At 38.4% G+C, this 24,000-nt stretch overlaps 1 protein-coding gene across 3 annotated transcripts; it reads left to right on the forward strand.

The window, feature by feature from the left end:
* The first annotated feature begins 237 nt into the window (after positions 1–237).
* On the forward strand, positions 238–23,301 carry sbno1 (strawberry notch homolog 1 (Drosophila)). 3 transcript variants are annotated; one of them, XM_017436768.3, is made up of 33 exons: positions 238–574; positions 3,717–3,833; positions 3,936–4,034; positions 4,129–4,356; positions 4,450–4,591; positions 4,930–5,030; positions 5,128–5,224; positions 6,440–6,600; positions 7,818–7,951; positions 8,082–8,172; positions 8,257–8,418; positions 8,589–8,724; positions 8,869–8,974; positions 9,087–9,240; positions 9,332–9,514; positions 10,166–10,263; positions 10,350–10,501; positions 10,606–10,809; positions 10,895–11,062; positions 11,908–12,077; positions 12,165–12,296; positions 16,039–16,174; positions 16,654–16,766; positions 16,866–16,937; positions 17,021–17,120; positions 17,267–17,341; positions 17,456–17,602; positions 17,793–17,887; positions 17,967–18,053; positions 18,657–18,794; positions 18,879–18,955; positions 19,654–19,847; positions 20,785–23,301. In XM_017436768.3, the coding sequence occupies exons 2-33, from the start codon at positions 3,717–3,719 to the stop codon at positions 20,925–20,927; spliced, it is 4,212 nt and encodes a 1,403-aa protein (XP_017292257.1). In that variant the 5' UTR covers positions 238–574; the 3' UTR covers positions 20,928–23,301. The 3 variants fall into 3 exon arrangements, with proteins under 3 accessions (XP_017292257.1, XP_017292258.1, XP_017292259.1); XM_017436769.3 differs by having other exon boundaries at positions 4,453–4,591; XM_017436770.3 differs by having other exon boundaries at positions 4,171–4,356.
* The last annotated feature ends 699 nt before the right edge of the window (positions 23,302–24,000 follow it).

The following is a 24,000-nucleotide window of genomic DNA, read 5'->3' on the forward strand; positions in this document are numbered from 1 at the left end:
AAATGCAAACTATTTTTTTGCAGTTTTATAATAATTTTTTTTGTTTTAAATCTATCAAAGTTTAGTCTGTTTTCTTAAATGTAAGATATGCATTTTATTTCATGAATATAATGTGATCCAAATAAATAAAGACAAGCTTCTGGTTACTTATAAAAATAGTTTAAATTGAATAAATAAAAAAGAACGAACGGAAAAAGGAAGAGGACGACGAAGGAAAAAAAAACAGTATATCGTCACTTCCTGTTGAGGCCAGGTGAGGTCACGTGATATGACATTAGCTCGCTGACTCTGCTATGTTTTTTTCGTTTGTGTTAATGTATTAGAAATGCCACATTTCTCGCTTTTATCGGATTATTGTTGTCGAGGGACGCCCTGCGGCCGTCCCAAGAGTCACTTTGGACGACGTTGCTCGAAGAGTCTCACATCGAAAACAGTCACTGTCGGCCTGCACGTCACGTGACCAGCATGCGGCGGAGCGTTTGATAAAAAGATGGCGTGAGCGCGGAGGAGCCGCGAGGACAACAAGCCCTGAGCTGCCAAGCGCCCGACCGTAGTGAGCCGCAGCGGCCGAAAGGTAAGGTATCCTCGGCCAGGGGCCTATTTCTTTCTTGTTCATCTCACGTCCTCGCATGCGAAAAGCTCCCAGTCGTCGTTGCCTTGCTTTATTTGAAAGCTAAACGATAAGTTTGCGGTTTTGAAGCGGTTTCTGTTTTTCTCTTGGTTGCTAACGTTAGCTAGCAACATAACCGGTACAGTGCGCGTGAGAAAACTGTTATAACGTTACAGCAGCTGGGGTCGTCGGCTCAGGGATTCGGCCGTAGCTGCTTTGCCCAGCTCCACGGTGAAAGTCAAGACTGTAAAGATGTCTGTTTTTATTTAAGTCGGTCTTCCTCCTGATTATTTTTGTTAACGTCATTTATCAACTTCCAACAGCGCCGACGACCCGGGTTGCTAATTCGTATTTGTTACGTTAAACTGTTATTTAACACGTGGCTAAATAAAAAAAAAATAGGAATGAAGTCAATAAATGAAGAAACTTTGTGAGCGAAATTCCGACAGCAAATAAAAAGAGTTGACATATGGACCCTTGTCCGTGTTTTTTTTTTTTTTTTTTTTTGTAAAACCATTTGGCTTTGTGGTCTTGTCTGTTAACTTAAGTCTACTGACTAAGGTACAGTGTTTGTCATTCTGTCGGACTAGGTGAACTGGAGATAGTTAAGTCCTGTTTCTGATGTTGCTGTTCAGTACCTTTAGCTCTCGGTTAAGCTAGCACAGTTCAGCTATGTCCCTTTGCTCTAACCAGGCCAGTTTAGCTGGTATGACAAAGGGAAAGACGATGCATATAGTATCCTTGGACAGGACGATTAGCCCCATCAGACACCGGAGGTTCATATCTTATAAATATTACACATTAAATGTTGATGGCAAGCTAGTCTAAGTCGGGAGAGCCGGAAGTTGAAGGCAGGACACCTCAAACACGTGTCTTGTTTTGGGTCACTTTGAGGAGTCATTGCTGCAACAAACTGGTTTCTTTTTAAACTTTATTCATTAATGTTACCAGGATGGTTTGAGGCTTGTGTGGTACGATCCATTACTGAGTCAAACATATGATTGCACTTCATTTCATCATTAATTTAGTAGGAACTTATCATAATGGCATGTTTTAGGCCCTGTTTATACAACACCCATAAGTGAAACTGGAACATTTCTGCCGTTCGTGTACACGACAATGACGATTGGATTCTCAGACACCAAAACATTTTGAACTCTGCTCTCAGGGGCCTTTTACATAAAACTGTTTTTCAGTGAAACTGGAACATTTATGTTGTAGTTCGGCTGTTTGTGTATGCGACAACAGTGGTTGGATTATTTGACTCTGAAACTTTTTGAGCCCAGGTCTAGTAGTGGAACTTTTCGAGACCCCCCCACCACCACCACCCACATTTACATTTTAAAAGAAGCCGCAACATGTGAAATTGCACATGCGCACCACAGATGGTCAATAGCTGTTCTGGGCATGCACAACAACAGTAACAATAGCAGAAAGCTGTATGTTACTCACTTATTACAGACAAATGGCTGTGTTGTCACCATTTTCTATATAACTGTTTACATGCTCCAGACTGCATGCAGGCCTCCTTGAAAGCCTGGCAGCAGTCTGAAATCACTCATGGGCACTGGGGACGGCTGCAGCTAACAATTTTTCTGTGCTTGCACAAGTAGATCAACAACAGTGATTGGCAGATAGCAGAGTGCTGTTTGTGCTCTTTGCCTTTTCATTGTGTAGGAGCAATCCAACCTTATTGTTGCAAACGAACATACGTGTATTCACCATTTTGGTTGTAACTGCTTTGATGCTTTGAGACAGAGGTGTCTGCGCCCATGCACATGAAGTTGAAATACAAAAATCACAGCGCCAGCTAGTGACCTGGCATGGAAACTGATGATTAAATAGAAAAATAGCCTAAATGTCATGAAAATAGACATGTTTTAACAATATATGTCATTTATAAAAAATCCAGTTTTTTGTTAAAAATCCTCACATTTGTTCCTCGTAGAATGAAGAAAGACTTTTGTCAAATGCAAGCGTTTCACAAATGATCTTAAATTCAATCTTGATTTCATTGTTATTACAGGAAGAATAACATAAAACTGTTGTTATAACACTGTTCTTAACTTACAGTAGCAGTCTTTGAACAAACACCCATCTCTTTTCTCCTGATTGATTTTCATGTGGAGGATTTTGAAGTAATGAATAACCACAGCTTTTTTTGTTTCATTTTCTAAATGTCCATCAAATAATTACCTTGTTCAGGCTTAGTCATTATGTACCAATGAAACTCCAGGGGAAGTTATTTGTAAGTGCAGCAGAGCTGTGTCTGTGTCCCCCTCACACACAGCCTACAGCAGCTATTTGTTCAGGAGCAAAATGTAGTTCAGTATTTTTTAATAATGAAATTTTTTTCATTACATTGTATGTTGTGATTGATTGAAACCAAAATTTAAATCCAAACTACAAATATGATTAATTGCACAGCTCTACTTGTATGTCTCAATCAGCCTATTGTGTGCACTCCGTAAACTGTCTGGATGCTAGATTCTGCAACAGGAATTTATTAATATTGAATAATTAGTTTTTAATCAATTCAGATTGTTTATGTCATGTCTTCATCGACAAATAGATCATAACCATCCCTCCACCCCTACTTCTTATCAACATTTATTTATTTCAAACGACTAAACATAGGAGCGCGAGTCTCTGTCATGAGTTTAGTACATCAATATGTTCTGTAAAGATTTAAATAGACTAGCCTGTAGGTTATAAATGTATTTGACTTACTTTTTTAAAGCAGAGCCTTTATCTTTTTACATAAGGCTGTGAAAAATGACTTTAGATTCCTAACACCTGGTTCAGCAAAGACCTGAACCAGGTATTGTTTGGTTCAGGTCTGTGTTGAAGTAGAGATTAGTTTCTTTAATATCTTATGAAGTAAAGTGTTTGATAAAAAAGTTTGTTTGTTTGTTTTTGGTTTTATCAAAAACTGAGTTCCTAAGGTATGAAAGGCGACAACTTGATGCTGTATTATTTAGTCACTGGTGATTAGTCTTCTCTAAATGGCGCAATTTAGATGATTTATTTTATTTTAAAAAAATTAAAAAGAAATATTAAGATCTTACCCATTCTTTGATTATGGCTGTACTTATCTGATTTGCAGATGGATCCTGGACAGGATTTACTCCTTGCTGCTTTAAGTGAAAGTGGAATTTGTCCAAATGATCTTGGTTTAGACATTGATTCTCAGGATGTTACACAGCCTTCTACAACTCAACAAGTAAGATTATTCTTAGTCATTTCTTTTGCAGAAATTACACCACATTGTATTTTTCTTTTAGTGTAAATATTAAATAGTTTTTTGTTGTTGTCTTTCTTCCAGTCCATCTCCATCGGTGCCCTGGATGTTGGTATGGGAACAGAATCAGTGGAGGTTGTTCGACCTGAGCCCTCAACTGCAGTCCCTATTGTTACAATCAGAGTGAGGCTACACAACATGTTGTTCCTCTGATAAATTTTTTGAACCACATTTAGTTAGTAATATGAATTAAAACTTTCTTGTTGTTTTGTGTCAGCATAAACCTCAGCCATCAACCACCACATTTGTCTTAAATCAGCTGAATCAGTTGCCATCGCTGGGAGCTACTGTGACAAAACAGTCAGTGACCAACCCAATCAAGCATACCATAACTGTCACCAAGGTGGTCCATGTGGCGAATTCAGCTCTGCGAGGTTCATCAACCCCCTTGACTACAAGTGTTTCTCCTTCGGTGTCTACAGTAGTGCCTTCTAACAAAGATCAGGTAAGCATATTAAAAAATGTATTTATTTATTTTAAAGTCTGTTTGAAATTTCACAGCAAACTTGATTACTTTGGTCACATTCAATTTTTTCAGCAGATTCAGCTGAAAGACCTCCTTCGAACTGGCAATGTGAAGAGTATGGGTCTAAAGAGCAACAGCCTAATGGAGCTCATGAAGTTAAAACCTCCACCTGACATTGCTCCGCCTGTGGCAACAGCAACAGCCACAAGTTCAGGTGTGTGTGCACAAAATTGGCCGTTCAAAATGCAGCCACACAGCTTGCTAATCACTTGGTCGCAATCACTCAGAATTCATTGAATTCATTCTCCTCAGCTTAATGTATTGTTTTAATGTGTCTGTGCATTCAGACGGGAAGGTCCAGTGCAACATGTTTCTGAAGGAAAAGACCGTTTACCTGCTCTCAGTATTTATTAAGATGTAATTAAGAATGTGGGCAGATGGCCCAAGTATCTTCATCACTGTTGCAGTAACACCAGATGAGAAAGCCAACAGTAGAAATGTTGAGTGTTAATGACCACATCAGTAATAAACTGGTTTTCTCTGGTGTTTCAGGTGACATAAACAATGGTATCAAGAAAGATGTGTTGGGTAAAGATGGTGCCAGGATCTGGGTTAAAGATGACATTAAAATACAAAACTTTTCCAATTCTCTGGTAAGTTTTATTAGGAGTGTTGGCAAAATATTATGCCTCAATGTAAAAGAAATATTGTACAAACTTGTCATCACTATATTTGACTGTGTGTATACAGAAACCCCCAGGACTAAAGGAGGAAGATGAGCCTGAGGAGGAAGAGGAAGATGAGCTTGGTCATGCAGAGACCTATGCAGAGTACATGCCAATGAAATGTAATAATGACTTTTGTGTTGGAGGTCAGATTTAAAGATAGCAGAAGCAGTGTTTGTTCCAATATCATATTCTTATTAAAATTAAACCTACATTTGGTAACAAAGACTAAAAATGTATAAGGGGTGGGGCTCTCAAAACTAAAATATATACATTTACTGTGGACCATCATTCAGTAAGTTGGACTTGGATTATAGTTAAAGACCCCAAATTGATTAAAAATTATTTGTATTGTGTGGGAACATTATACTGCTGCATCACCTTATTCAATAATGCCCCAAATCCAAATGCATTTTCATCATCATATACAGGTTTTCTTATACAGTCTCAAAATTTGTAGAGTATGGAAATTGATTTTATTTATTTATTTCTAGATAAAAATGAGAACCACGTATGGAAAAACATTAGTGCTTACTAACTTTATTCCCTATTCCATTTTCTAAAATATTAGATTTAAAAGAAAAAACTCAAACAATAACTTAATATTGAAAATGCTATAGTAAAGCTAACACAAATAGCATTGTCTATCACTTGAAATTTATATAAATCTTTTTCAATATGGAAACATTTTTATATTTTAGATAAATCAAGTTAGATGTTTCTCAGTTATTACTAACAATAATAGCTGTTATAACTTCAGCTATTATTTACAGATGGATTTCTTCAAAGTTCAGTGGAGAAAAGATGAAAAAGGTGTGAAAACACGCAGCTTTACTGTAGAATGTTTTTACTACAGGAATGTACAGTAACTCTACTTGAACAAATGTCATCACACAGCAGCTACTTTGCTTACTCAAAGTGGCAACATAATTTGAATTTGTCAACATCAAGTTTTGACATTAAAAACTTTTTTATAATCTTGCATGTCTGTGATGAATCTAAAAGTAGATTATAACCCCCACTTTTAATGTGAACCCCAAGTTCCTTCCAGTAGTTACATCTTGCATGGTATGTGGCCTTGTACCTGAAGAATGTTAATAAATTCTGTTGTCACAAGGTCATCCAGCCCTAAAGCTTGTAAGAGATTTTTAAAAACTACTTTACTGTAAATTTACAATGATAGAAACAACACTGTACAAAACTTTCACTAGAAATTTACAGCCGTCAATATAAACCACTCAGAAGTTCACTGAAAAGTTGAGTTTAGAAAAATATGCAATTTAATAATGGAAAATGTGTGTGTATGTGAACTGATTGTTCTGAGCTTGTAAATGCAGTGAAAATCGGCCTGAGGCATCCTGATCCTGTGGTGGAGACCAGTTCTCTGTCCAGCGTAAGCCCTCCAGATGTGTGGTACAGACTGTCCATCCCAGAAGAAGTCATTGATCGAGGCTGCTTGTCTGCACTGCAGCTGGAAGCCATTACATATGCAGCTCAGGTACACAGTATTCATTACACTAAGGAAAACTATTTTAAAAAGTAGGTTTTGCACACAATAACAATAATGTATAACCACTAAACTTAGTATTAACTGTCTACATCTTCAAAAGCACACATTTTTGTTTATTAAAACATTTTCTATTGATCTTTTTTGTGTATATATATTTTTCAGATAATGAATACGTTGCTGTACTTCTTGTACTTCTAAGAGTACACGTAGAGTTTGTCTTTGTTAAACTGAATTTAATTTTTATGTCCTTATTTAAAGGGATAGTCTACTATGTACTGTTGTTGTATGTCCTGGAATTCTTGAAAGTTCTTTTAGTGCTTGAATTTTGCTTTGGAAAAGGTGTGTGTATATCCTGATTATTGCAGAGATTTCAGGGTGATGTTTACAGGTGGGCAGACTAAAGCGGGTCAGGTCAAACATGAAGAGAACAGGAGGTACACACATAGAAAGTAGAGACAAATTATTTAACTGTTGACTAATTGATTATTTGGAGAAAAAAATTGACAAATTAGTCCACTACCATAATAATCATCAGTCGCAGCCTTAAAGTAATGCCCTTGTTTGGCTCACCATTAGCCCGGCTTAACTGATTCTATTGATAACTATTTGACAGAACATCGCTTGAAAAACACTAAAGGCCCTCACGTACTCGGGCGTACTGTGCAGACTCCATGCCTACTGTCCGTGGACAGTTGAGACTTCATACTCGAGCGTAGATATTGCCTAAAATTTTCCCGTGACAAATTTCGGTCATGACGTCAAATGACGAGGAGGAAGAGATCGATTGCCTCTTAGCTTTAAAAAGGAAAAGAAAAGCAGGTGCCTGAGCCCCATTTCTTCACCACCAGGGCAGCCACCGCACACCTGTCAGTGCTCTCAGAGAGCAGCAGTCATGCTGCGCATCCTTGACGCCGATTCTCAACTGAGAGCGGTTGGTGTCGCACACAAAACAGTTCGATGTGAACACCGTTTCTCGCCGGGCAGTTTATTGTGCGACACAAAGTACGCGTACGCAGTCATAAAAATTGATCTTAAGAGCTCAGGAAAGGGTACCAAATAAAAATAAATAAATAACACTCCAGACTTTGGAAAAGATTTCTGCAGCTGTAAATGTGACAAACTCACATTTTTATTGTGAGGCTACAATCAAATGTCACAATACATTCTGGTTTGAAATTGTGTATTTGTTTTTGCTTTCTCAACAGCAACATGAGACGTTCCTTCCAAGTGGTGATAGAGCTGCGTATTTGATTGGTGATGGAGCCGGTGTGGGGAAAGGCCGAACTATTGCAGGGATCATATATGAGAATTACCTTTTGGGCAGAAAGAGATCTCTTTGGTAAATGACCTGAAATTTTCCAATTTTGTACTCGGGGCTACACAGTTATTGCAAAACATTTATTTTAAGCTTAAACATAATTACCTTACTTGTATTTTTTTCTTTCCCTTATGTTGTGGTCTTCTGTTAGGTTTAGTGTCTCAAATGATTTAAAATATGATGCTGAAAGGGATTTGCGGGATATCGGAGCAAAGAATATCCAAGTTCATTCGCTAAACAAGGTAAGATATTTAAATTATGCAAAAGACAAGACTATTTCAAAGTGTTAATTTGCTAAAAGGACTTTAATATTTAACTATTTTCAGTTTAAATATGGCAAAATCTCCTCAAAACACAATGGGAGTGTGAAGAAAGGTGTAATCTTCGCCACATACTCATCTTTGATAGGAGAGAGCCAGTCAGGAGGAAAATACAAGACCAGGTTTCAACAGCTTCTCCACTGGTGTGGAGAGGACTTTGATGGGGTTGTATCCTTGCGTATAAACTTTTTAAAGCACATTAATAACAGTCATTGCTCAGATATAAAAATTAATAATAATATTTTTTTAAAAACATGTCCACGTAAACATTAAAGCTGGAAAAAATCGACGTTGGATTATCTAAACTGTGTTGACTTTCCTTAACAAAATGTCTATAGATTGTCTTTGATGAGTGCCATAAAGCCAAAAATGTATGTCCCATTGGGTCATCCAAGCCTACAAAAACTGGGCTTGCAGTTTTGGAGCTGCAGAACAAACTTCCCAAAGCTCGGGTTGTGTATGCCAGTGCTACAGGTCAGTGAACATTGTCAATTTGTTTGATCAGTGTATTGGAAACCTAAACAGTGTAAATGGGAATCTGTAAACATGAAAAAATATTGTGCTTTTTTAATTATCATTTATTTATTTTTTTTAATTTTGTTATACTTTATCATCTAGGTGCCTCTGAGCCACGAAACATGGCATACATGAATCGGCTGGGCATATGGGGCCATAAAACACCCTTTAGAGAATTTGGCAACTTTATTCAAGCTGTGGAGCGCAGGTGAGTTTTTGTTTTTACAGGTGACCATAAAATCTCCCCAAAGAATAAATATTTGTAGATTTGAAAGACCTTTTTAAACATCTGTTTTTGTATATTCGCTCTTAAATTTCAGAGGTGTTGGTGCCATGGAAATCGTAGCCATGGACATGAAGCTCAGGGGCATGTATATTGCAAGACAGCTGAGTTTCACTGGAGTGACTTTCAAGATTGAGGAGGTTCCCTTAACTCAGCAGTACATTAACATGTACAACAAGTCTGTAAATCTGGTAAACTCATCATGTCATTTGGGCATTATGCTTTAATTCCTGGATTAGCGCAAGCAGTCAAGTTGACTCAACCATTCTCTCTATTTTGCAGTGGGTGACAGCACGTGAGAAGTTCCAGCAGGCGGCAAATCTCATGGAAGCAGAGCAACGTATGAAGAAGTCAATGTGGGGTCAGTTCTGGTCTGCCCACCAGAGGTTCTTTAAATATCTTTGCATTGCCTCTAAAGTCCGCCGTGTGGTTCAGCTGGCCAGAGAGGAGGTCCAGAATGGAAAGGTAAAACATCTCCTGTAATGTAGATTTATTTAAAAAATGTTTCTTAATTGTTAACATGTTAAATTAACTATTACCAACAAACACTCACTTAAACAAAAATATCTAAACGTGTAGAAGAATTGCTCCTCCTATGAGGAGAGGTTGCAGAAACACTTCAAAATCAGACGAGTTAGGAATAGAGCTAAAAATTCAAAAATTCTGGGCATGAGCTACAGACAAAATTTTGAGCTTGAAGATGTCTGTGTGTGTGTGTGTGTGTGTGTGTGTGTGTGTTTCTGCCATGTTAGCAAATTATTTCATAAACCACTGGACGGATTTTAACAAAACTCTCAGAAAGTAAACACTGGANTTTTTTTTTCAGTTGCGGGCTTTTTTTTGACTGTAGTCATAGTCATAATGGATGTTTCATGTTGGGTTAAAAGATGTTCTAAGCGTGCAGGTTCGGCAAGCATAGTTTTCACTACATTCCAAAAATGACCCGAAACGGAGGACTTGAGTGACCGGCTGATCTGTGATCATGATTAATCAGGCCAAATATCGGCCAGTGCTGATCACGAACACATTCCCAAAGCATCTCTAAAAACCAGTTGTCGTTACAGCAGTGATAGTTAGCTGTATTCTCAAAACATTAATTATCCATTTTCTTTTCAGTGTGTGGTGATAGGTCTTCAGTCCACTGGTGAAGCAAGAACACTGGAGGCCTTGGAGGAAGGTGGAGGAGAACTTAATGATTTTGTATCAACGGCAAAGTATGAATTAACTAAAAAATCTTTTTTCATAAAATGTAAACATATGGTTGGTAATATATCACTGCAACTATGTGTTTTCATTGCAGAGGTGTTCTGCAGTCTCTGATTGAGAAGCACTTTCCTGCTCCAGACAGGCAGAAGCTTTACAGTTTGCTGGGTATTGACCTCTCAGCAAAAAAGACACCCTCTCCAAGTGACAATGCCCCAGAGCCTGAACAGAAAGGGAAGAAAAGGAAAGGTAATATAAACAAAAATTAACAAATCTAAAGTGAAACTAAAAAAAATGGTTTTATACAAAACTGTACGATCTATTACATCTGTCATTGTATTTGATCTTGCCAGGTTCCGAGGTAAAAAAAACACAGAAAAAAAGGCCGCGCAAACATGGTGGTCTTTCAGGCACAAGTTCAGAGGAGAGTGAGTCAGAAGAATCTGACAAAGAATCTGGGAAAGACAGCGATGACAGCTTTAAATCTATCAGCTCAGCAGATGAAGACGACGATTTCAACCCCTTCAGAGACGAGTCTAATGATGACGAGGAAGATGGTGAGCTTATTAAAAGAGGTTACAAACGTAGAAATAAAACCTCCAATTTATTACACACATCAAATCTTTGTCTTCCTTCTTTTAGATCCATGGCTCATAAGAAAGGAACCAAAGAAAAGGAAAGAGAAAAAGAAAAAAAAGAGAAGGAAAAGTATTGATCCAGATTCAATTCAGAGTGCCTTGTTAGCCTCTGGATTAGGCTCCACCAGGCCTGGTTTTACAGCCTCAGTTACCACCAGCACACCTGCCCCAGGTAAGCATATTCAGGTCTGAGAGCACTTGGGTTTGCCCTGGAGTTTATCAGACATTTCCTTGGATCTAACAAAGGCGCAGCTTCTATTCCCAACCACACTAAAATAGGGTGGGGCAGGCCTTGGGTCTTTGCAAAACTTTGATTCAGATTTAGCAGCTGTTCATGTGCCATTCAATGTCTGTTTCACATGCTTGGAATGTGAACTAAGCATGGACCACAAGTTTATGAAGCCAGGGGAAGACATCCCACCCTCACTGACCGGTCATGTGACAGATTAAAGAATTTGCATTCATTGCTGAGCTACATTTATCATTTACCATCACTCCTCCACTCATCAGTTTATGCAAGAAGTTAGCAGAGGATAAAATCGCCCTCACGCTCCTGTCTGATTCAAGGCAGCATTCTATGTATTCAAACACAGTATCTCACTAGAGTTTTTAAAAAATCTATGAGAAAAGCTAAAGCATGACATGTTTTCATTCAACATCATTGTAGCCGCCGACATTAGCACAATAGCAATTTTAAATGTACTGGTCTGATTTTATGACTAAATGCAGGCAGGGTGAAAACGCAGCACCTTGCCAGCAAAAAAGTAAACATTACGAATGTCTCAGCATTGATGTTGGAACCATAAACCGCCCATGGGTCAAAAGGGTTATTTTCATATAATATGCATATATAGCACTCCCAACTTCATGTTCATTTTCCAGGCATGGAAAAAAGTTAAGCTCAGTTTAACACACACACACTATCAACCCTGCATGTTGCTTCGTGCCAAAGCCAAGTTATAATTCCCTGAGTTAGTCCTTTTGAGGGTTAATAAATGATTTATTTCTGTTGATAAGTCAGGACAGAGACTCAGGATAGCTGTCTAACAAGTCAGGACTCGGTGGAACTTGCCCAGAAAATGAAGAAAGGGCTCCTGGAACAACTGGAAGACTTGGCAGAGGATCTACCTCCCAACACTCTGGATGAGTTAATAGACGAACTGGGAGGGCCAGAAAATGTGGCTGAGGTAATGGCATTTCAGGTCTTTGCACTCTTTGTTGTTTTTATCGAAAGCTGACTTGGTATTTGGTATATATCTTAATTGTTGTTTCAGATGACTGGTCGTAAAGGTCGGGTGGTCAGTAACGATGATGGCAGCATCACCTATGAAACTCGCTCTGAGCTGGATGTCCCAGTGGAAATCCTTAATCTTACAGAAAAGCAGAGGTTTATGGATGGAGAAAAGGTAAAGACATGGTCACTGAAAATGGATAATTTACTGGTGCTGTTCTGATTGGGTGGCCGTTTAGACTGCTACAGCTGTTTATAATGCTTGGTTAAGATGTGTTATTTCGACTTTTATTCTTTGCATATAGTCATCAAACAGAAGGTACAGTTTTCTTTACACATCTATGACTTTCATAAAAAAAAAAACTACATAATAATGTTAATGGCATGGGACAGTATTTATTTGGTCTGGCAGTTCTGACAGTGTCTTATTTTTTGCTGTTGTTTATTTGTTTTTGATTTTTGACAAATGAATTATAGGACCACAGAGTTATGAAGTAGTTTATGAGTTTATTTAAAGCCAGTGTCACTGGGCCACAACTGCTGGTTGACTATGGAGTGAGATAACTGGCTAGAAGATGGGTGTGTAATTCTAACATTCGTATTTGTATGTCAATGAAATTCTTGTACATTATTATATTTATATATCTTTGAGTTTGGTGTAATCGCAGATGGATTACTCTGCCCTGTGACGTCATTCCAACACTTTTATACTCATACCCACAAACTTGAATTCATGTCCACGTAGAAGGGAAGAGTTTGTAGTCGTAGAAATTAGAGTTGTATTCACAAGACTTTGCACTCACAGCTTTTAGATTCATACTCTCATAAAAACTATCCTAATTTCTCAGACTCATGTACATGATGGTCAAGTTCTTTGTGCAAGACTTTTATTGACATACAAATACGAATGTTAGAATTACACACATCTTTTTGCCAGTTATCTCACTCCATAGTTGACAAGTTGGTGAACAGTATTCATGAAGGAGTCTCCAAAATACACTATTGCCTAAAGTATTCACATCCAAACCATTGAATTCAGGAGTATAAAATCAGGCACCTGGGCATGCAGACTGCTTCTACAAACATTTGTGAAAAAAATTTGGTTGCTTTCAAAAGCTCAGTGAATACCAGTGTTGTACCATGATTGGGTGCCACCTGTGCAGTAAGTCAAGTCATGAAATTTCCTCACTAATAAACTTTCCAGAGTCATTTTATAACAAAGTGAAAGCAATAGGGAACAACAACAACTTGGCCACGAAGTGGTAGGCCACATAAAATCACAAAGCGTGTTCAGCAGACGCTGAGGCTCTTAATGCACAGGGGCCGCCAAAGTTCTGCAGAGTCAAGAGTTAGACCTCCAAACTTTAAGTGACCTTCAGATTAGCTCAAGACTAATGTGTAGAGAGCTTCATGGAATGGGTTTCCATGGCCGAGCAGCTGCAATACAACACCAAGTGCAATGCAAAGCATCGGATGCAGTGGTGTAAAGCACACCACTGGACAGTGGGGACATGTTCTCTGGAGTGATGAATCATGCCTATCTGTCTGGCAATCTGATGGATAAGTCTGGGTTTGAATGTTGCCAGGAGAACGCTACTTGTCATTGTGCCAAGTGTAAAGTTTGGTGGAGTGGGGACTATGATGGGGGGTTGTTTTTCAGGAGTTGGGCTTCTTTCCAGTGAAAAGGATCTCTTAATGCTTCGGCATACCAAGACATTTTGGACAATTTTATTCTCTCAACTTTGTGGGGACAGTTTGGGGATGGCCCCTTCCTGTTCCAACATGACTGCACACCAGTGCACAAAGCTAGGTCTGTAAAGACATGGATGAACTTGACTGAGCTGCACAGAGTCCTGACCTCAATCTGATGGAACACCTTTGGGATGAATACGAGCGGAAAGTTCATGCCAGGCCTTCTCGTCCAACATCAGTGTCTGACCTCACAAATGCGCTGGGAGAGCACTTCTTTTACCTCTGCGCTGAATTCCTCCATCTTTGACGCTCTCCGTTTGGTATCCTCAGGCTTGTTAGCCATTTCTTTTAAGTCAGAGTTAATAATGCTGAGCATCTGATTGATCTTCTCTCTGAAGTCTGAAAGTTCTTTCTTAATTCTTCGCAATGCACTTCAGCACTCCCTATGCATTCCTGTGGCAGCCACCTATTGTTATCCACCTCTAAAAGTGTCTCTATATTTTTATAGTTTTTATTCTTCCACAAACTTTTTTGCGGCCCGAACGGAGCAACATACCCATGCAAAAGTAATATCAAAACGACCAGCTCGGTCTCGGCATGTGTGTCATTACTTTTATTGGCGTTCGAGTTACCATGGCAACGTAATTTGCAAAAAACGACGCCATTAAAACCAATGCAAACCAATGAGCTGAACTCTCAACTGACAGTGGAGGTCACATGACCTGGAGTGAGCAGCAGTCTGACCACAACATGTTTTCTTAGCCAACAAACTCCTCCTACGTCCCCATCTTTTAAGATGCATACACAAATTATATATCAAAACGTAGGCATTTTTATTTTCTTTCAGTCGATGTGTCTACTTTTCCGGTAGGCTTCATAGTTTTATCTCAAGTAGCCCCAGAAGGTAGAGTGACCCATCGAGATCTTGTGTTTTTTCCATTCATTTTGTCCCACATCTTCTTTTCTGGGGTTGGTTGGAGGGATGTATTTAACTCGTCATGTCTCGGACATAAAGCACTGTAGAAATGTAACATTTTAAAGGAATGAAAACCAATCTCTCCTTTCACTCACGGTCCAAGAATTTTTTCAATCTGCCTTATAGTTTTGGCACAGCGACCGTCGTTTGTTGGGCATGTACTCCTCAGACTTTGTCATGTCTGTGAGACAGATAAATTGGCAGTTAAAGCACCAACTGACAAAAACAGCTGTCTTCTGATTGGCTGAGGCTGTTACCAGGCAGAGTAGGCAGACAAACCCTTTGTTAGTATAGCAGAGGTTACAGAAACAAAATGGCTGCCACACCTTTCAGTTGATTTAATGTTCACTGACTGTTAAGTTTCTTTAAGCTTTAACTCAGTCGTTTTTAGACAAATTGAGCTGAATTTTGGAGCAGCAGTAGCTGACACAAAGCCCAGTCGCAAACTAAATGCTAAGTAAAAATATCAAGATGGCCGCCAAAGCTAGCCTGGGTAAAACATTCTGAGCAAAACGTGTGCGTGCTCTAACTCGGACACCGTGTAACGTAGGAAGGTCAAACTTCTCAGGTAGAACCCTCATGTGTCAAGGATCAGCTCTTTATGATGCCTGTCTGCAACTGATCAGCTTTTGGAGCCATCTTGATTTATGCACAAAATGGCAGTCCCCATCAAAGTTTCTCCAGGAACTTTCTAGTTTGTCCTACGGCTTGGCTTGACCAACTTTTCTCACATCATGGCGCGCCTCCTTTATTTCAACGATGAGGCTAGATTTCCTAGCCTCCTAGCTAACATTGTGGAATAGCTTGCACCTGCAATGCAATCTTCGCTTTCTCACACGCACAAAACAGCCTCTTCAGAGTTCACCTGTGCATTTCTTCTCAGTTTCCCCCTTACACTATTTTACAGCTTTCTAATGACTATGTAAAAGTTCAATCCTAAGGGGGAGTCAGACCCACTGGGAAATGGTAATATATTCTGCCGCGTGTCTCCCCACCATCCCGGAAGTCTCAGCTCAAATGACTTTTAGCTCAGATAAGTGTCCCTGGATTGCCATGGTAACGGTGTCCAACAAAGACATGGTCGCAGTGTGAAAGGGACTTGCTCCTTGTTGTATGGTTGCCAAATTATCACAATTAATACAGTAATTTGGGTAGTTTGTTAAACACTTGACATCAAACATTTCTAGAAAATTGAAGCTGCATATTTTGTTTTAAAATTTAAAACTTTTTTTTTTTTTTTTTTACCCAGAACATAGCTATCATCTCAGAAGCTGCCAGCTCAGGAATATCCCTGCAGGCTGATCGACGAGTGCAGAACCAGCGGAGAAGAGTTCACATGACACTTGAGCTGCCGTGGAGTGCAGACAGAGCCATACAGCAGTTTGGTCAGTAGATAATAACACTTTGGGCACATGTTCACATTGAACTTCTGTTAGTTTGGAGATGTTGTTGCTCTTTTATGTAAGAAAATTGCTATACTTTTAAATAGCGATAACGACAAAGCAAATCACTAGGTTGACAACAAAAATTAAGGTTTTTGAGTATTTTGAAATACTCTCAATCTCATATGCATGAATACTTGTATTAAAATTCTATGCATGGTAGGATTAGGATTGGTAGGTGAAAACTTTTCAGTTAGCCACCATCAGTCCAACAACTGACTATAGAATGAATGAATGAATGGAGATGTTTAAACACATTTATTTATTTTGAAGAGGAACGGATCACCAGTCTTTATTTATGTGGTTAACTTTAATCATAATGCTGACACACAGTAGATGGACTCCAATTGCCCAACCTTAGGCTGACTGACACTGTTGTAATGTGTATTAAAGTGAAGGCATTTTTTTTTTCTTTGCTTCAGGGCGAACACACCGATCAAACCAGGTCACTGCTCCAGAATATGTTTTCCTCATATCGGAGCTTGCAGGAGAGCAAAGATTTGCATCTATTGTCGCCAAAAGATTAGAAAGTCTGGTAGGTATTATCTAGATATTTATGAATCTATTCTGGTGGAAAGTGATGTAAAAGGAGTTATTTTATTCTAAACACTAACTTAATTTGTTTTTGTATCAGGGAGCTCTCACTCATGGAGACAGACGGGCAACAGAAACTCGAGATCTCAGCAGGTTCAATTTTGACAACAAAGTATGCATGTCAAGCCATTATATGAAAGAGTTTTTTTTGTTTTGTTTCCTAGAGTCTCCTTCATATAACTTTTCTTATTGCAGTATGGCAGAAATGCTCTGGAAATAGTGATGAAGTCTATTGTAAAGCTGGACTCTCCATTGGTGTCTCCACCTTCTGACTTTAAAGGAGATTTTTTTAAAGGTATGACTCTTTTACCAAGTGTGACCAAGAGTTTTATCATTTAGTCTGTAGGCTTTGTTTGTACACCATGTAGTTTTTTATGGATGTACTTTAACTAAAGAAGATTTTCTTTTGTAACTCTAAAAACGAACATGTTTATTTTGCAGAAATTCAGAGCGGGTTGATAGGTGTGGGCCTCATAAATGTGGAGGACAGATCTGGTGTACTGTCACTGGACAAAGGTGATTTTTCTTTCTTTTTTTTATTTTAAACCCATTGGAACCATGTTTACTGACTGGACATATGATGTACAACTTTTGTGGAAACGTTTAGCTAACTTTACTTTATTGTTGCAGACTACAACAACATGGGGAAGTTCCTGAACCGTATTTTGGGCATGGAGGTCCACCAGCAGAATGCCTTGTTCCAGTACTTTTCTGACACTCTGGCAGCGGTGATTCAGGAAGCCAAGAAGAACGGCAGATATGACATGGGCATTCTTGGTGAGTTGGTGTGAAACAGGATGTCAGATGTGGTACTATTCATTGAAAATACTAAACAAAACTGAAGCAGAAGTATTTTAAATTGTTAAATTCTTATCATCTTTTCACCCTGATGATCAGTAGAGTTCTGCATTTAACTTTAAGTAAATCAAGTTAACATAAAAATGTTTATTTACTTCTCTTCAATTAGACCTTGGATCTGGAGATGAGAAGGTGAAGAAGGTTGACTGTAGAAAATTCCTGACACCAGGGTATACCACATCAGGACATGTGGAACTCTACACTGTAAGTCAGATCTATTCATGTTCCTTTTATTTACTTTTGAATCCAAGCATCTTCAGCTGACTTCCTGTCGGACTTACAGGTCAGTGTGGAAAGGGGAATGTCTTGGGAAGAAGCCACTCATGCCTGGGCAGAACAAAACGGACCAGATGATGGCTTCTATGTGCAGGTAGGAAAGGAGACTTTATAGTTTAAATACAAGACTTGGAGATATAAAAGTGATCTCTTTACTTCTGACAAATGTCTGCATGTTGATGGCTGTTATTGGAGGGTGGAGGATCCCACCTTGACTATGGGACTTCCTGTTCACACTCAGTACAGATGTTGATTGTTGGATTTCATCCTTCAACACCCCATGTCTGTGCTAATTATTGGGAAGCTGGCTTTAATGGCCATTTTTCTAGAGGAATATTTTTATTGCCGTTTTTTTAAATTGGTACAATAATATCTTTGTTTTTTGTTCATTTCAATAGAGTTTAGAGGAACAACACAATGTAAATGCATTATTTTTAATTGTTGCTCTTCTTGAATTATTTTTTGTGCTTTTGTGGTAATTTTATTATATATAATTTTATTATATATTATAGTAACTTTGACATTTTAGATATATTGCAGTCAAAGCATATTTCGTTTTTCCCCAATAGGTGTCTCATTTAATCAATATTAATAGTAATTGCTTTTGAGTAACATATGTTTACCTCTAAACAGAATGACTAAATTTTTCACTTTTATAAAGATCTGGGTGACTTCTGTTTGTGTGATTCATTTTCAGATGAGAAACAACAAGAAGACGGCCATATTGATTAAAGAGGTAAATACTAAAAAGAGGCTGTTCCTGGTGTACAGGCCCAACACTGGCAGACAAGTCAAACTGGAAACATACGCAGACATCAAGAAGAAGTTTAAAAAGGTGAGAGGTTCATCTTTTATTTCAGCTTACTAACATTAGACGTATGTTCAGTTGATAAATTGTTTGTTTTTTCCTTTTTGTTAGGTGTTGTCAGAGGATGCGAAGCAGCACTGGACTGACCAGTACCAGTCTTCAGGAAAAATATGCTCTCATGCATTTTGGTGTGTAGTTTTTTAAACTTATTTCTTTGTACCTGAAAAGTTTCAGTGCTGTGCACAGTGAAATGTTTTCCATAGTCTTAAATGCACAGTCACAAGTTTATTTTGATTTAAAGCAACATGTCAGAAGATTTCCCATTCCTCGATGCATATCACCTGCCATTTTTCATGTCAGAGTTTTAAACAAAGTGTTTTGCTCCAACCTTGTAATTGATGTGTTAGCACACAGATTGTATTGAAGGCGACTCTAAGCAATTACAGCACCATATTTTAGCTCATTATCTGTAAAACTGACAGAGTTACAGTCATTTTGTGTTGGCTAAGGTTGATTCCATGTGGCAGCCATCTTAAATTGGGTTGACTCCTAATGGTAATCAGTTGTAGATTTACATTCAATAGTTACTTTCTGAAAGTTTTCTGAAAATCCAACCAGTGGTCCATGAAATATTTTGCTAACTCTACAGACTTGATTGTGTCCATAGATGGGCAGAAATGAGTCTAGTGTGTAAATAACAATAATTGCTATAAATACATTTTTCCCTTTAATACAACATGTAGTTATCTAGCATTTTTTTAAAAATCCCAACTAAATGTTGTAACGTTCACCTCCTCAGCCAGATTCAGTGAGTTTTAACTGGAACCATGAAATGTTTGTCTTCTCCTGCTGTTTATCCTAACCCTGAGGGTTCCTCTGCCTGCAGGCGTGGAAACTGTAAGAAGGCCTCCGTGGGTCTGCTGTGTGAAGTGGGTCTCCGGTGCAGAACGTACTACGTTCTGTGTGGCTCGGTGCTCAGTGTGTGGAATGAGCTGGAAGAAGTGCTTTCTCCAGTCAGTGGAACCAACGTAAAGGTGCAGATTGTCCGCCTCAGAACGGAAGATGGGCAGAGGATTGTTGGTAAGTTGAAGAAAAGCATAGGAAGTTACCTGCTGCAATCAATGTCCATGTTTGTTTTCTCTTTTTCAGAAGTGTGAAACCCAAACTGTTGACACAAAATGATGGTGGTTAAATATTAGAGCGAGAAAAATTCTGCAGAAATGTTGAGTCCCAAAGCAAATTTTGGCCAATACTCTGACCTAAATTTGTAGAAATCTAAGCTCAGAAAAAATGCACCTAAAACAGTGTCCGGTCGAACGGTGAGCAGCAGAAGACTGATGGAGCCTTCACTTACTGTGTTAAAGGTTTTATTTTAGCTAAAATGTAACTGATTGGGTGAGCACTCTGTGAATTCAGGAGGGGTTTGATAGAAAACAAAGTCCTATAGCGAAGAATGACATACTTGGTGAAAGAAAACAAAAATGCCCACATTTTGTTGTGTAATCTGGATATGCACTAAAACGAGTTGTGAGAGTAAGAAAAGTTTGTTTGCGACAGATGAAGATTTTAGATTATTCAAAGGTCAGTGTGGCCTTATCTACTGTCAGCTGAGCATTCTGTGGGGAAAAATTCTCTAAAAATTCTAAAGCTTAACCTGTGATTCTGTAAAAACTGTTGTATATAAACATGTACCAGTTCAGTCATGTAAAGTCCAACTTTCTATGACTTGTTTGAACTTACAGTAATTTTTCTAATGTAAAGTCACCAAACTCCTATTGATCTCCATGATTTGTTCTCAGTTTTTTGTGATTTTTGTCTACGTTGTGCAATGTACCACTACCAAAACTCATAGCACATTATTCTGGCTCCAGCCTCATGTTTTGATGTGTACTTTATACATTTTGTTTTAAAGCTGTGTAGTGTGTCAGAGGATGACATGTTTGATAAGATGGTAATATGCAGCAGAAGCAGCCATAATAATTTCTGTGAACAGATCTAACTTGTGTTTCTCTGACAGGACTGATCATTCCAGCCAACTGTGTTTCTCCATTGATGAACAAGTTGTCAACCTCAGACCAGAGTCAGCAGCTGGCAGTGCAAGAACAACAAAAGAGGCAGCAGCTCCATCCTCAGAGTCTCAGTCATGCACCCTGCACATAGTGCGATGGCTCCGGTCCCATTGCTGTCCACTTTGAAGGGATCTGGCTCCAACAATGTCTTAATGCACTGCATGTCTCCGAGCTGCTGTTCTCCACCCTGGGCCAGCCATGCTGATCTGTGGAGACTGGTGGATGTGAAAATGATTTTATAGAGGTTTGACCCGTGATGTTTCTGTCCTCTGACATTCAGAGGGATGTTTGTGTTATCGATGGAGGCATTGTTTAAACTAAGAGGGCATGTTCATGTGATCTATCCACTTCTACATACATTTTAGGCCATTTTGTCCAGACTTTCTGGGTTCAGGCTACACATGGATCAAACGGACCCACTATTTCCTTCAAAGCTGGAGAGGTCATTCAGATGATTCTGTTTGACAAAAACAAAACAAAAAACTAGCCATTGTTATAGAGAGCTACTGCAGTGAAAGAGTTTGATCTTTGAAATCTAAATTTGTTTGGTTTAGATCTGATTTGTGCTTATTTTCTTAAACTCTGTTGTAATTCTTTACCAAAGACCAAAACACTGTAGTCAGTGTCGCAGTTCATCCACATCACTTTTAGTTCACTCAAGTCTTAAGTTCATCAAAGTTTACTGAATGCGATTTGTTTTAGAACTCAAAGATTTGTTTTATATTTTCTTTATGTATCTATATTGTCACATGGAGAGCCAGGAGTTGTACATGCAACTACAGCAGTCAGGAAAATCACAAAGCACTAAGAGAAATCTTTAGTTGTGTACTTTCATTTGTGTTGGATTTTTAAGATTTCACTAAAATAATAGAAAATGAAAAGACAGCATATCGTTGAGCCAGTATCTCACTGGGCTGTGACTGTTAGAGACTCAATATTACAAGAAAGTTGGTGATTTTCTTTTTGTTGTTGTTGCTGTCTCACTAATTTCTTAGTGTTTGCAGCCAGCAAGTCATGTGGCTGTGTTTTTAGAGGTCAGTATTTGAAAATCACATCTTATTTCCATGTGCATGGCTTGTAAAACTGTGCCCACCTCCACCCACATCAGCCTGCTTTGTACCCACCTTGGCATCCGCTCTCACATTTATGATTTAATCTGTTGAAGTACACATTTTAAATGAACGGACCAATTATTTAGTGATTATTATTATTCATCAGTGATGTAGTTTTCTGTCAGAAGGACAGCCCATGCAGGAGTCAAAATACAGCTTGAGACAGGTTGGAGACGGCCAGAAACACTCTTATATTGAGAGGAAATTTGTCACATAAATGTTTTGAACAGGTTCAAACCAAAACTGTGACTCCCGAATGGAAATTGAGAACCCTGCATACGTTTCGGGACATTCTGGAGACTCTGATGCTGATTCTGTTCACCAACCAATCTACAACAGTTGCAGCCCAGTAAAATATTGGCTTTTATCAAACACATGGACATGTGATATGTTTTTTGAGATTTAGAGATATTTTAGCGTTTAACTTTTGCTAAATGGCATTTCCTTTGTACAATTCTTTGTAAATTGCCAGCCTTTCATTGTTGATATATAGCAGGATTAAGTGTTACAGGTTTAGAAAAAGAATTCACTTAACACTTGTTAGTAAATCAGTTATTTATAATGCTTACAGTTGCTGATGGAGACATTTTATTCCTAATTTTTTTTATTTTTGCTTTTTCCACCATTTGATTCCCATTTTGAGTTTGTATTAAATTACAGCTGCAGTAAGTGTTAGAGAAAGCTGAAGAAATGACTTAAAGACAGCGAAGTAAAACAATTAAGTCATTTTGAGAAAGTAAAAGGTGCCTGTCTAATGTCAACACATCATTCTGATTTTTGGGCAGTGTGCACTCTGTCAAATGTTTTATTTTTGGTTAAATTGTTTAACGATCTCTTAAAGACCCAGAACTTATTAAAACAGAGTTGATTTGAAGTGCATGAACCATCAGCATCTCAGTAATGTTGCTTTACAGCTTGTATATTCAGTGTACATAGTTCAGACATGGTGTTCTCCTGAGTCCAGTGTAATTACAACTTTCTGTTGGCCCTCTGGTTTAGTTAGCTTGATGTTCTTGACTGATGATACATTCATAACCAAGTCTTTGTATTATTTTGTATAGTTTCTGCAGCACCTCCCAGTCTCTGAACAGCACTGGGGGGGAGCTGCTCCTAAACTGAAGGTTGTTTTAACTTGAATGTGCACCTTGTAAAAACAAACTGGAAATTCTGCCCATGGGCTGCTGTGATTCTGTTGTTTTGAATGCCATTTAAAAAGAAAATAAAAGAAAGGTTGATTCTTCTGAAGAGTACAAACACTTCATCGTTTGCACTAATGACAAGAGTTGTACAAACTTTCAACGTTATCTGTACATGAATGAGTGCGATGCTCAATAAAGCCTGGTATACTTCCTCCTCCTTTGTTATTTTACAGGCCTGCCGCAGAATTACACAACACTTAAGTCCTATTTATTATTTCATGTAGGAAATTTATCTTTTAGCTTCTTTGTATTTAAACAAAAACTCATTTAAGTAAGGGTCCGGCCTTAAAAATGTTACTGTTGTTTACTGTGTTTACTGTTCTAAATTGCAGGATGGTGGAGAGTTTAAAATATAAAATTTTATGTTTAATGACTAGTTGTAGCATTCTTTGGGAGGAAAAATAAACATATATGCCCCCTGCCTTTCATGGCAGAGTTTCAAACTAAGATGAAACTGCAGAGAACTGGAGTTGCAGCCATTTTAGTCCAGCCTACAATATAATGTGTAATCTTGTGCGTCGCACTGAATAATTCTCAGCTACGACCACACCAAATCTTAGCTCAGTATCTGAGAGACTGACTGCATTATAGCCAGTCTTTGGTGGGTGTTTTTATTTCTCTTTTTATGGTAGGTGACTGTAGTGGCCGTCCTGAATCAGGTTGACTCCAAAAGTTACCACGCCGTAGACATCCATCCAATGATTATCTCCTGAACGTTTCATTAAGATTCATCCAGCGCTTCAGGAGATATTCTGCTAACAGACTAACATTATTGCCCATCTTAACCTTTTCAGCAGGTGCTAACATTTAAAAAAAAAAAGACAAATTAATTAAATGACTCATTTTCCTTCCC

This window comes from Kryptolebias marmoratus, linkage group LG14 (genome assembly GCF_001649575.2).
Source record: "Kryptolebias marmoratus isolate JLee-2015 linkage group LG14, ASM164957v2, whole genome shotgun sequence".
NCBI classification, from domain to species: domain Eukaryota; kingdom Metazoa; phylum Chordata; class Actinopteri; order Cyprinodontiformes; family Rivulidae; genus Kryptolebias; species Kryptolebias marmoratus.

Coding starts and splice junctions, on each gene's coding strand:
- sbno1 (XM_017436768.3), top strand. CDS start 3,717: ATGGATCCTGGACAGGATTTACTCCTTGCTGCTTTAAGTGAAAGTGGA. Junction 10,810..10,894: donor TAATGATGACGAGGAAGATG/GTGAGCTTATTA, acceptor TCCTTCTTTTAG/ATCCATGGCTCATAAGAAAG. Junction 12,078..12,164: donor GGCCAGAAAATGTGGCTGAG/GTAATGGCATTT, acceptor TTGTTGTTTCAG/ATGACTGGTCGTAAAGGTCG.